Source organism: Phaenicophaeus curvirostris, chromosome 9 (genome assembly GCF_032191515.1).
Source record: "Phaenicophaeus curvirostris isolate KB17595 chromosome 9, BPBGC_Pcur_1.0, whole genome shotgun sequence".
In the NCBI taxonomy this organism is placed as follows: domain Eukaryota; kingdom Metazoa; phylum Chordata; class Aves; order Cuculiformes; family Cuculidae; genus Phaenicophaeus; species Phaenicophaeus curvirostris.
In genome coordinates, this window is record NC_091400.1 from 26,705,343 (window position 1) to 26,719,647 (window position 14,305).

The window sequence follows — 14,305 nt, forward strand, 5'->3', positions numbered from 1 at the left end:
TTCATAAAATTATTTTTGTTGAAAAAAACCATATTTCATTGTAAATTTTCGGCAGGTGACTGAAGAGCCACAATCTTTTTGTACTTAGGCAAATTAGCTCATTTGTGCCTAGGAAAAAATATTTTTCAAGGTAAGACTAATCTAACTTCTTGAATATTGTGGAGATGCCTTTTGTTCAAGACACTGGGATACTGGATCTTTAATAGGTTTACATGCACGGACTAGTTGGCTGAGATCATGTGCTGACAGGGTTTAGTTTGTATAAATATTGAATTGTGCAAAGTGGAAGCCAGCTTAATGCCTCTGAGCACAACTTTTTTGAATAGCCCCTAATGATCTAAGAAATAACACTAGTGAAGAAAAAAAATACTTTTCATTCTTTGTCATTTGTTTTTCCCAAAAAACTCTAGGGAGGCTGAATGGGTCACCAACATGAACTAATAGCTCACATTAAACAGCAACTGTCATACTGAAGAGGAGACTGCATGAATTGTACAAGCTTAGAGCAAAAGCATCATCTTTTTAAGCTTTCACATGCTAACCAAGAAGCTGTCCGATCTATCTGTGCTTAATCATAGAATGGTTTGGATTGGAAAGAACCTTAAAGCCCATCCAGCTCCAACCCCCCTGCCACTGGCAGGGACACCTCCCGCTGGATTGGGTTGCTCGAAGCCCTGTCCAACCTGGCCTTGAACACTTCCAGGGATGGGACAGCCACGATTTCCCTGGGCAACCTCTGCCAGTGCCTCCCCACCCTCACAGGAAATAATACTGCAATTCATTTTACTCTATTTTCTTCTCTTTTAAGTGGATCTTCACTCATCTACGTCTATTATCTACACAAGCGTATTTCACACTGTGTAGCACTCCATTGCTGCCCATTTTGGCTGTTCGTTATCCACATAAGACAATTATCTCAATCACATACTATTTTTTTAGGAAAAAGAGAAAAGGCAAACCTTAAAAAAATAAAAGAAACAACAGATAGAGAAAGAAAGCAATAAATAATAATACTTCCACTAGAATTATGTGCACAAAAAATAACGTACACCTCAATAAATAAAGCTTTAGCAGTCTGAGAATACTTTAAGAAAAAACAACAACAACTACTTCAATCATCAAACAATAAATAAACTGACCTGGATGCTGTGAAACACTTTGGTTTTTTTAATACCGTGGCCATTAGAGTTGCTGGTAGTATAATTTAGAGGTCAGCAAGTACAAAAGCACAACAATTACCCACATGAGATCCCTGTCAACATTTCATCAAAATTGTTTTCAGTGACTTGCACCTCTCTCCATATAAAAACACAATAATATAATAGAAAAGCAGACAAACGGTCTAAAGTAAATTATCAGGAAGGATTCAGAATGATGCAAATATTCTTTGCAAAGATATCATGCATATATTCATAATCACTAGCAGTCATTAGAATGGAACAAAAAGAATCTGAAGTGGATTACAGGGTGAGAATTCAACAAGGTGCATCAAGATAGTGCCCCATGACCCCTCACCAATTTTGGAAGACCATTTCCTGCTGGCTTCTGATATAAAGCCCATTTCAGTACATTTCCGATTAGGCTCCCAGTCTTTCTTTAATTTTGGCTTAAAGTCTTGCTGAAGCACACTAGAGGCACATACGTTATATGAGGTGGCAGAAATTACTCCCTGTGTTCACTGAAATATCTAGACCACACCCTTTGAGAAAAAGCTCAAAGGTTTTTCTTTGAGAAAACCAGGAACATCTGAAAATCTGAACAGCATCAATTTAAGCTCTTTTCCAGGAAATAAGTTACACATTTCCAGAAAATCTTTATCTACCCAGTGTTCCCACAGATATGTTGCAATTTCATTAGCACCTTTGAAATTTGAGTACTTACTTTATACATTACCTCAAACACCCACCTGTCTTGGAACCCTCAGCTAAATATCATTTTCCCTCAGGTGTTATCTGTTCCTCATACCTGTCCTGCATATCCACATATGAGATTTACTGGTATATTCTCAGAAATTCCACATTACAACCTACTTTCTGTACCAGTCTCTGCTTACATAAAAATTATCTTCTCCACAGTGCAGTAAAAATAGCAGTTACTTTGCTTTATGTAATTATGGAGCTTTAAATATTAATGCAAGTATTACAGGAAAATCTATGTGCAAGGTTATGTGACTTAAGAACAAGTTTCCTTGGAAGCAACATTAACAGCTCTCTCAATTTTTCCTGGTTATGTGAAGAGATTCTGCTTTCTCATCAGCAAGACAACTTTTACCACACCTTTATGAGAAAGTCTGCCCTCTCCATGTTCTATTGACTTCCCTTCCTGCACTCAGGCTGCACCTTTCTTGTTCTGTCAGAGGCCACCTGCAAACTCATAGGTACCCAGATCATTATTAGCACACATTCTCAGCCTGCTGTGATTGTTCACCCTGTGAATGACAAGTTCCTCCCACACACTCATCACACTTGTTACAATGGTGAGTGCTAGAATAGACCTTCAAAAATTAATCCAACAGAACTGTGTGTTGTTCACGTGGGAATAAACAAAAGAAACATCACTGTTGGATTTATTTTTTAACAGAAGCTTGAATGGATGTGGGATTACACCTGTACTCAATAGGCTAAATTGGACACAGATACACTCAACAGATGAGCCATACTGATTTCTGTAAGAATTCATCCTTATTTCTACAAGAAGCAGAGCAGATTTTGGCTTTCCATCTCATATCTGTGCCATGAACACTTCTGATAAATCTAACAGAGATTAAACACTTAAATCCCTTAGTCATAAGTTCCATAGGACGTCCTTAGGAAGGCAAAGGGCTGAACTTAGATCAACGTACTTTTGTAGAGTGAGGCTCAAGTTGTGGCTAGCTGACTTGATCTTGTTCTGGGCCTCTAAGTGGGTCATGCTGTCAGTGTTGACTCCATCGATGGCCACCACAAGGTCCCCTTGGTTCATCTGCGACTGTGCTGCCTTGCTGCCAGGAGTGATCTGCATAGAAAAAGAAGAAAAAGCCATATCAGGACAAGTCATTCTGTACACAAAGCACTTAGAGAACTCATCCAGAATTATAATGCGGAATTTAATATCACAGTAAATACAGAAATAGACACAACACTGGCTGTATTTATTGCTGTATGGGTGGAAAAGCAGAATTTATGGAAATTAAACTCAACATTAACTCACATTTATGCAAAGGTCCAGGACAACATTTACTTGTCATTTCTTCCATTTTGAGAACTTAAGCCCAGTGTAGTGGTTCCCTTACCTCATATTATCTCCTCCTCAAGGGGATAATTATCATTATGCACACTGCAGTAGTATATAGAGGCATTACTCAGAAGAGGAAAACTAATGAACCACTATATACTGTGTGATTTTATTGTATTTTTCTCCTAAAAGCCATATCCCCCCAATTAATTCATTATATTGAGCGGACAGAAAATGACCGTGTGTGAAGGGTCTTGGACATGCTTTGCTTCCTTTATAGCAAATCATTCTGCTTAACCTTACACACAGACAAGACCAAGATAGATTATTACATACTTATCAACCTGTTGGGCCTGACAGTCCATCAAAAGACCAGTACTTTCAGAAATACGGAGCCACAACACTGCAACTACAAACCTAACTGAGACAATAGTTCAGGAAATCTGGTCACTCACTCTGGTGTCACATTTTTTTAGCTCCAGAATCCCTGTGAACTGCATCTTCTCTGGATGGGTGGTATCCTCCCCTCTTTTACACAGCCCTCTCATCTTGCATCTGGATGACATTGGTACAGTTCGGCTACTTATGAAACTTGACTTCATTAAGGAACTCCAACCAAAACAGAAGAGCCTTCACATACCATCAGACAGACAAATCTCACTGAGCACCTCAGTTTTCCTCTGTTTTCAGCAATCAGTACTAAAGAGTATGGACATAAGATCTAAGTCTTTGCTAGTTTTAGCACTCTCTTCCTTATATTCCTCACTTCTAAAAAAAAAACCCAAGGATAATCTAAAATACTACAACAAAGGCTGCAGTCAAAGACTGCTTCTTCAGAACAGGGAACACAAGATAGTATGTCCAATTATAAACCAAAATTCCCCTGTGAATTCAGGAAGCCTAAACTGTTAAATTCCTAAAAAAACCAAAACCCAACACAAATCCAAACACTGTTCCTCATCAAGTGAGGGTGCTAGAACCCAGCATCCTGAAAACTCAGATACTCTACTTACAAATAGCGATTACATTGGAACTGGGCAAGGTAAGTAACTCTCCAGAACCGATCTGACTGAAGAGACAGCTTTCCTTTGCTTTCCATTAGCGATAAAACCAGTAAGAGTTCCACGTTTTCCAAATTAAGGATAGCCACAGACAGAATGTTCTCATACAAAGTACAGTTGACTGATAACGGCAATGCCATTCCCTCAAGTATTTTTCTGGTCTGAATGAGTTGAGGGGTGGGGCAAATACTTTGTGGTAGTTTCAGTTTTATTCTGCAGCCTAATGCACCCTCATGGAAAGAGATTAGTAGAAACTAGAGTTTCATATTACAAGCACAGTTTTTCTAACCTATTATACAAACATTAGCTTCCATGCATTTATTTTACTTCCACTGTGTGAAGTTCACAGTATTTAGAAACCTATAAGGAATATGGATTATTTGCACACCCACATGAACTTGTATAGTTACTGAAGGATGCTACCCTGCTCAGTTTTCCAGATATGTCAAGAAACTGAATCCGCAATAAAATAAAGAGGCAAAATGTGAAGAAAAGCCAAACTCAGATAAATCAGTCAGCAAGGCTTGAATTCATCAAGTAGGACACTGCAGTCTTTCTCAATTTATCTTTTTTTTCCCCCATTAACATAAACTGCCAATCCGGTAGCGACCCAGGCTTGAGCCTTGTTGGTAACGATTTTTCAATAAATAATCCTCACACACCACATTTTTAAGACACCACTTTTTACCTCCCTGTGAAACACGCAAGTTCTTGCCACTAAACATTAACTGTATGTTGCCAATACTTCCATTCTCTAGATAACTGGTTTCAAATGCTGGGAACTCCCTCTTTTGCTCATCAGGAACAACGACGGCTTCTCTAACATCAACCCAATTACTGAAAGTCAAATGTCTGCCCTAATTTGGGAATTTCTTTTAACAGATATATTTCTCCTTCCAGTCCCCAGTGATGCTTCAAACAAAATAAAACCAAAGAAGCAGATCTACCACAGAAAGGATAAATCAGAGGTCTAGATCTGGGCGCAGTTTAAGATAGCTGTAAAATACTAGCTTCCTCTCAGGTCTTCCCATTTGCGCTTTTTGCAGACCCAGATTTAAATGTTATACCTTAAAATAAAGATACAGCCTTAACTATAACTGTCCTAGAATTAGAGTGAAATTTAGAGGGAGGGGATGGTTAGAACTGGTGACCTGATTTCACTTACTCTAGTGGGATATTTTCTGTCTAACACTTTCAGAAAACGCTACCTTAAAAAAAAAACCAAACATTATCATCAGAAGAATCTAGTAGACAAGAAGTCCTGGGTAACTTTGAATTTATTATTTATATAAATTTCTAACTACGGCCATTGCAACACCCTTTCTGAAGCAAAGGGCTAACAGAAAACCATACTGTGAAAAACAAGGAAATAGTCCCAATCAATGCTTACCAGCCAGTGTTCCTTTATTTGAAAAGGAAATTAAAAGGATTAGTAGTCATCTCCTGAGCTAAGTGTAGTGATAAATTCTGGGCTGGACTCCTTCACACAGCTCTACCTTTCCAGTTCCCATTTCAGGGGCCAGCACTCCATTGATGTCACTTCACCTCTAAAATGCAGCTTATCCTAGCTTCATAGACAGCAAGACTCACAAGTGTAAGAGATAAATCTAGTTTATTTTATATAATTCAGAAACACACTTAAGTGTCACAAAACACTTGTTTCTTTCCTTAGTCTTCCCACTGCCCCAGAGCACACTATGTAGATTATTTGGTTCTGCAGAGCTTTCTATTAAGGCATTATTAAAATCTAGATATATAATCTGTATAAAATATTAAAATCAAGGTACAAACATTGACCTATTCCAGTCTAGGGCTCTCAGAGACTTTCAAGTGAACCCACAGCGTGCATTTACATCAGGCAGTGAGAAGTTTGGGGCAAAATACCAGTATGCAGATGGAGACATAGGGCAGCCAGATCAGAGGTGCCAAGGCACATTCAAGACTATCTTGTTCCCATTTTTAAAGATCCAGCAGAAAGGAATGGAATGCAAAGTGTTTACACTTATCTGTTGGTATTTTCATTTTGAAAATTCAACTCTGTTCTAATAAAAATTTACTAAACATAAGCACAAACAGAAGAATTCACTGTGGTTTTGTGAAATCCTTACAAATTATTTTCTATTTAAAGGGGGTTTTAAAAAATATTTTCTAAATGAAGAGTGAATGTGAATGAACCCTTGGAATTAGGTTGCAAATCCAGATCTGTCTACGCAGTAAATTCTAGTTGGCTCTCATTTCAGCCTCTCTTTTATTAGAAGTAGTAACAAAAGTACAGAAATACAGCTCTGTCTAGGCCAAATATGCAATTTTCAATTTGATCGCCAACTTTTTTTCTCTGGGCAAGATCTGTACAGAACTATTTCACAAAACCTTTTTAACAGTCTTTACTTGCTTGCTCTGCATTACAACTGAGCTTTCCAGATGCAAGGTACTGCAAATGCCTCTATTTAAAGCTACAACAAAACATTTACTAGAGATTCAAGGTACAGCTATTTCTGTCAACTACTTACAAAATCCAAGCCAAGGTACCACTAACAGATCTAATTTTAATAGTATTCCTTTAGCACCTCAAGCCGAAGCACAGAGCTCATCTTGAAAAGCCAAGCATCTTTCACCTCTCTCAGAAAAGATATAAATTTTCAGCCCTCACAGATTTCCTGCAAGGCAGACATCTGACTTTCAATACCCACAGCTTAAAGCAAGTGGGCAGGCTGGAATTATCACATGTTGCTTTCAATAAACTACAGAGAATTCTTACTGCACTCTGTTGTGAGCATATCCATATACTGGGTGGATATATAGTAGACTATTGACAGCTGTGCCCTAAAAAATAAGCCTGTGCTGGGTTCTGAGTAAATACTGCTTAGCTGGAGCTCTGGGAGGCGCTGGATGTAGTGCACCTGTTGTACCACCTTGAGAACAGCACCAGACCCCTCCAGCTCCTCCCCAAAGGGGAGAGATAAGGATCAGCCAGCATTGAAGTGGCTGAGCGTTACAATTCCAAAGGAGAATGCTTGTATAAACAGATGGATGGACACTGCCTTCCTTCCCCAAGGAACTCCTAGGCAGACAAAAATACATACGGAGGCCCGTACAACCAAGAAGGTGGCAATATGGTAGCTTGCAGCATTAGCCAGGGCCTCTTCAGACACTAAGGATCAATAGAAAAGAAAATGTGTTACCTTCATGGAGAAAGCAGCATTTAAATCTCCCTTTATTAAATTTTTGCAAGTATGTTTTTGTATAGATGCTTCCAACAAACCTTCAAAGGCTTTCTCGGCACTAAGACTTGCAACACCTAGGAGAAGCAGCAAAACGTCCTTGTTTTGCACACAGCATAACCTACCAAAAAGAGCAGACATCCTTTCAAATCCCACCACAGTGCAGCTGTGCTGAACTGGTGAATAACCATATAAATCCAAATAGTTATCTTCTGACTGGAGACATCAGTTCCTCTCCTATTGTGAGCAAGTTAATTGAGGAAATTGATACTATTGTTTCCTAAATCAGTCACTTCCCATTGCTGTCCCTACAATAAACATGTAAGAGCTCCAAGTGGATAATCATGGATGTTCTTAAAAAATAGAAGATAATACTGGACAGGAAAAAAAAAAAAAGCAAAGAAAAGGATAAGTCATCAGGCAGAACTTCACCACTTCATTCGACACACCGCCAGAAGCCACAAAACAGTAACAAAAGAAGAAAAAGCCTTGATAAGCTACCCCATAGAGCAACCATCCCATTGTCTTCAATGAGGGCTTTTACAGCTTTCAGTGTCAGATGGGAGAGCTAAGTAAGACCAATTAAATGTAAAGACAGAGGGCTGTAAGACACTGGAAATTAAAGTCTTTGCACATATCAGTAACCAAACCTACAGAAAATTTCCATTTTGAAACTACCATGTTCCTGAAGAAAGTGTTTCACTCTTCTCTATTTACTGCCAGGCTTTACTTGTACATTTTCCCCCCACACCCCTCCCATTTTTTGGTTTTTTTTCTGTTCTTAATGAGACAACAAAGCCTGCCTTAAATGAACACAAGGGCATCTGCAAAATGTGCCACTGACACCTTGAAGAGCTCCCATTTATATTAAGCAGAGCTGAGCTGGCAGCTGCAGAGACACTCTGAAGTGCCTCTCAGGCTATACTTTATCTGTAGTTAGGAAGGGAGATTACAATACACGTGAGAACACCTAAAATAGCTTTAATCTACCTCTCTTGGGTACCAGGAGCCACGATGCTGCAGCAGCAGAGATTCTGTGGAACAGCCAGTCTAGCACTTACTGTTCAGGACACTGTGCTGAAATCTGTACTGCAAGAGCAGAAGGGCTGTTGGCACTCAAGCGATCCAGCTTACCTCAGCCTCAGGTGCACCAGGCCACGTTGGAATGATACCACCTCAATTAACACCGAACACTTTCCTTCTGCTTAGCGCCTTCACTAGATTGCTGTTCATGCACAATATACAGGCTCTTCAAGGAAGCAGACAGACCATGAGACCTTCTTGCCAAGCTAAATAGACCCAGGTGATGAAAATAAGCCAAATGTAAAAGATTTTCAGCTGGGAAATGAAAGGAAGGCTATGGGCAACGCTTATGGGATTGCTCTAGGCAAGGCTTTGAGGGATTTTTTAAGACAGTATGAATGCTCCTGTCCCTGGCTGGAAGGAAAACCATTTCATTCCCTACCTCAGTTCCACATTATTAGACTGAAAAATTGTCAGTCCTTTGCTAATAAAATAAATAAAAAAGGAAATATTTTGGAGTTTGCCTGTTAAAAGCATGACTGGTCTACATATACCAACTATTCAGGTGATAGTTAAAATGTTGGTGTGTCTTTTTAACAGGATGCATTGGCATAGAATCATAGAATAATTAAAACTGGAAAAGTCCTCTAAGCTCATCAAGTCCAGCTGTCAGCCTAAGACCACCAAAGCTAGGAGACCATGCAGCTCTAAATCTTGTATGGTATGACTAATAGTAATCTCTCTTCTCCCAGTCTTCATCCAAAACCAAATGTTAGATCTGTTCAGTCTACGCTCAGTTAGCACCACGTACTGTGCCAAGAGGGTGTGTGTGCCTTCCAGAAATGAAAGGGAAGCAGAAAGGTGAGTCATATAATAATAAATGATGATTAGCTGGTTATGACAATAGTTTTTAAGGAACAAGTGAGTAAAATCTTCCTCAGTATCCAAGAGTTTAATAACCTGAATGCAAATCAAAACTGTGAACGTAACTGAGGTCTGACCTTAGTATTCTGGCTGCCCCATGTGTGTGAGCAGCTCTGCTCACTTCCACAGGACAACTCCCTGCAACGAAGGGACACTCCGCTTGTATCTGCTTGCAGGATCAGAACTGCCAAGTTTCTTCAAAGGTCCCCCCTCCTCTTCCCTACTTCTCTCTTTCAATTTTGAATTAGTTTTAGGGCTCTTTTACAAGGTGGGATGTTTCTTTGTGTTTCAAGTAGACAGATCTTAGTTATCAAGATGTCTTTTCACATTTTCACAGCTACTGGCTTCTTGAATTCTACATCGTATGCAGTTTTTTGACCTTCTCAATCAAACACAATTTGTCTTGTCTTCCCCTACAAGCATTAGCAATAAATGGAGGGGGTTATGTCCTTTGCTATGGGCCACTATAGTAAAATTCTCTTTTTTCATGTTCATTCTGCTTAATGCATTTCATTGTATATAACTAAGGCTACAAGCTGTATAATTTTGAAGGGCTTTTGACTGGTCTAGCAACAATAAACCCTGACTAAAAGGGCATTTGAGAGTTTTAGTCTGGCAGTTAGTGGCCTGCAGCCATTTCTGATATGAAGCAACTTAAAATAGCTTTGACTGCGAATAAGTCCTGAGGTTCCAGCACAGACCTGACTGATGTTCCAGTGACTCCCCTGCTCCTGTGTGTTTGTGCATTAGTGTACTTATTCAATTGATGCAGGCTTACATTTAACTGCATTTGTTTATTGAGTTCTTTTTGTTTCTAGCCACCAGAATACCAGGGGAGCAATTCTTCCTCTGATCACCAAAACATGAGCTGCCACAGCATAGCAGCTCTGTGTCTAACCCAGAAGTATGTAGTATTCAACTCCCTTCTTTTGCCTACAGATGTTAGAATAGTATAGTACAAGCAGAAAGACAACTGTATGAAAGATGAAATGTAGCGCATCTCCCCATTGACACAGATGTGGAATCAGAACTAAGTTTGCAGGAACTACACTCACTACCATGTCATTACTTTTGTGTTTAAGGTTTTACGAGGCCACGTTGCCCAATGTGGATCTGTTTCAACTTGTTGGCCCAGCACTAAGCATCAATTACCCATCAGACACATTCCTTTCCACAAGACTATGACTGTTTTGTACCTGTAGCATTCACATGTGCTCTGTGAGAGAATATACAAAAGCAGTCTTCAAACTTCAGAGGGGGATAAATTCTTTTCAAGATCCAAGTGAATAAAAAATAACAGAAGCAAAGTTCCCCTGAGAAAGGGCAATGCAAATTCCATCTGTAATATGCTCTATCATGTTTAGAGCATAACATGACATCCTGCCAGGTACCACAGCAGGATCCTGGGAAATTCAAAGATGTAGCAGGTAAAATACAATCCTGACACATTTAACAGGTACCTAAACTGCTCGATGTTTCAGGAAGCAAGGGAAGCTGCAGACACTGTGGATGTTTCTTCTACTTGTTAAAATGTAATAGCTTAAGCTTTTTACCTTTTCCATGGAACAGACAGATGCCACTTCCCTAGTGAAGCCACAGGAACCACATTCATTTAACAGGTAATAATTTTAACATATTGATATGATCTCAAATATAAAAGGGAAAACATGTTATACTGAAGACTGTGAAGACTGACAAAATATTAACTAAATGCAACACAATCTGAATTTTAAAAAAGGAAGCGTCTTGTTTTACTGCTTCTTTACCTCAACTGAGGAGGGAGGTGGCTACTGCTAAGGACAAAGACAGAATTTTATTTATAGAGTGATGATGCTAATATTGGGTTTGGTTGTTTTATTAAAGTGGTGGGTACACCAATCTTCAAAAAATTCCCCCTTAAAGCTTGCAGGGTATAATTAAAACCCCCACATATTTGACCAAGTACAAGCCAGTGAGATACATGGTTTTCTCAAGGTAAAAGCATCCCCGAGTGAATTCTATGTCCACCAGGTTTATAATCCTCCATTGCACACACGTAGCTGAATACATTCCCACACATCTCTCAGTGGCTTCAGGGCACGTTAAGCTGAAAAGGTTTCAAAATCTCTGGGGGGCAGGGTTGTCTTTTTTCTACGTACTGGAGTATTTTCCATATACTGTACAATCACAAGGTTTTATGTGACTTTAAAACAGCTTCCTGCTTACAGACAAAACGAAATAACAGAAATTAAATGTTTTAACATACTGATACTGTGTGTAGCTAAAGGCTATTTCTGAGTCAAAATAAAAAATACCAAATGAGCAAGATGGAAAAATATTATTGCTTGATACAGTGATTTTTGCTCAACTACTGATGCAATATGAGTAGATTTGGTGACCATAACAGTTTACCTACTTCACTTCTCTCCCATATGAACCATCAAGCTTGTGATGAAACAGGAGGCCAAGTAAACCCTAGCAGAGTGGCTCCTACATTAATCCATGGCTCACAAACTTGTTTAATTTCTGGCCAGAAAGAAGTCAGACCAGCTAGGTGTGCTATACACAAAAGCAGCCTGGACTGATAGTCTCCCCTTCCTAACCTGCACCATTTCCTAAGGAGAATCAGAAGTAAAATGTTTTACAAAACATTACACAAAAGACAATTCTGAAAATTTACAGGAAGTCTTCATTAAACATCAGTATTGTTTATGAGCCAACGCACGCTGAAATGTACAACTGAAAATATGGCATCAAGAAGGGTGCACTGAAACAAGGTTTTAACAAGAAAGTCCCATTAATTTAGAAGCCATTAGCTGATTTGGAAGCAGGTTATTTAGAAAGAGCTTTAAGAAATTAATGACTTCCTCTAGTTAGTGTTAATTTGTCTGTGTTTGAAGATACAAACAATGCCACTTACCTTCTTCACACCATGTCTCCTATTTTCATGCCCAAGTTTTGGGCTGAAACTTGACTCAAAAATTCCCATTACAGCCAACACAAGGAAAGGTGTTCTTGGGGAATTTCCATTCTAAATAAAGGCAGGAGTTTCTGATCTCATGATTCCTAGTTCAGCAGTGTGCAGGCAGCCTCAGTTATCTTTGGATAAGCTACTGGGGAATTCATTTTTCCTGCAGAGGGAAAATGACTTATTCACACTCCTCATCCCTCTAGAGTCCTCTAAAATGGTGAAGCGTGTTTACTTGACCATCCCACTCAGCAGCATATTCCCAGTACTGACTGTAAACAGAACTACTTCCACAAAAGGAAAACCAGAAACTTTTTGACATTCACAGAAGAACTTAGTTATTGTTGTGAAAAGGATGACATTTAGACCCCTCACCAGCAGTAATACCAGGTGTATTATCTACTTTGCCAACATTCATCCACCAGTCTTTCAGGTGCCCAGAGCAGCTCTCCATGTGGACAAGCTGATATGTTGTCTCTGATGATATGTTTTTAATTCCTCAAGGAGTTACTCAGCATATGTGCGTGTGGAGGGAGACTTCAATGTTCAAAGGCTACGACAAGTAACTGGCACTTGAAAGAAGGTACTACAGCAGAAAGACAAGCCTGATCAGTATTTCCTATCCAGCTTATGTTTTACTGTGGATGATCTTTCATCTTCTGAGCTGCTCACCATGGTGAGGGTTAGAGAGCTTTCAGCTTGCCTTGGGAATGCTAAATAAGATGTATATCCGTCCTAGTAAACTCTTCAACTTTATTTTGTACTACATTCCGGAGAGCCCAATGAAAAATCTCCATTGTTTCAATTACAGATACCAAAGTGGGCAACCATCAGTTGTGAACGAACACTTTCTGTCCAACCAAAAGGACCCTGCAAAACACAGCCTGCAGATTTGCCTGTGATACCGATATTACTGGTTAGTGATACTTTAACCTCTTAACCTGGGGAGCAATGTTTCTGCTAATTCCTTTTTGGGTACTCTGCTTCTCTGTTTTATCCCGTTTAAATTTGGTGTTGACCATTTAGTGGAGTAAACAGCACCAAACTAAAGCAGGATTATACTTCCAGAGCACACAGGTTTTAATGGTGTGCTTCATGCCTTGAAGCACGAAGAGCAAGCCCAGAGGAGGCCATAGAGATGATCAGAGGGCTGAAGCACCTTCCATTTGAGGGCAGGCTGAGAGGTTTGGGCTTGTTTAGCCTGGAGAAGAGAAGGCTCCAGGGAGACCTTACAGCAGCCTTCTAGTGTTTAATAGGGCTACAGGAAAGCTGGGGAGAGACTCTTGAATGGGGAGGGCAGGAATAGGTTGAGTTTGAAGCTGAAAAAGGGGAGATTTAGATTAGACACTAGGAAGATTTATTTCCTTATGAGGGTGGTGAGGCACAGGTTGCCCAGAGAAGTCGTGGATTCCCCATCCCTGGAGGTATTCAAGGCCAGGATGGATGAGGCTTTGAGCATCCTGATCAAGTGGGAGGTGTCCCTGCCCGTGACAGAAGGGTTGGAACTATATGATCTTTAAGGTCCCTTCAACCCAAACCATTCTATGATGCTATGATTCTATGATAAAGATTTCTACCAGTTTGGCAGTGAAATCAGTGGTTTAGGAGCTTAAGGTAGATATTAAAACATGGCTTACATGTTTGTATCTAATAAGCATTGTTAAGTGACAAAGTTAGGTGCATAAATTATGTGTGAAAATCATCATTAACCTGTTTGGTGTATTCAGCTAGGCTTTATGTAGATGAATGTGGTTCTGATTCTTAGTTTAAGACATTCATTCATCCTCGAGACAGAGCATGGCTCCTTATGGATCATCAAGCTGTGTAACTTCCACATAGCTTGGACGTAACAGAATTATTCTACAGGGTGCTTCACTTACATTTCAAATCTGTACTTTTATCTTTCATGGCTTCCT

General features: G+C 39.6%; 1 protein-coding gene across 10 annotated transcripts in view; it reads right to left on the reverse strand.

Moving 5' to 3' along the window:
• LDB3 (LIM domain binding 3) overlaps window positions 1-14,305 on the reverse strand; it is a 120,599-nt gene that overhangs the window by 82,619 nt on the left and 23,675 nt on the right. For all 10 annotated transcript variants that reach the window (XM_069863489.1, XM_069863496.1, XM_069863493.1 and 7 more), the window contains exon 3: window positions 2,843-2,994. In XM_069863489.1, coding sequence (XP_069719590.1) covers window positions 2,843-2,994 — 152 coding nt within the window. The remainder of the gene's footprint in view (window positions 1-2,842; window positions 2,995-14,305) is intronic.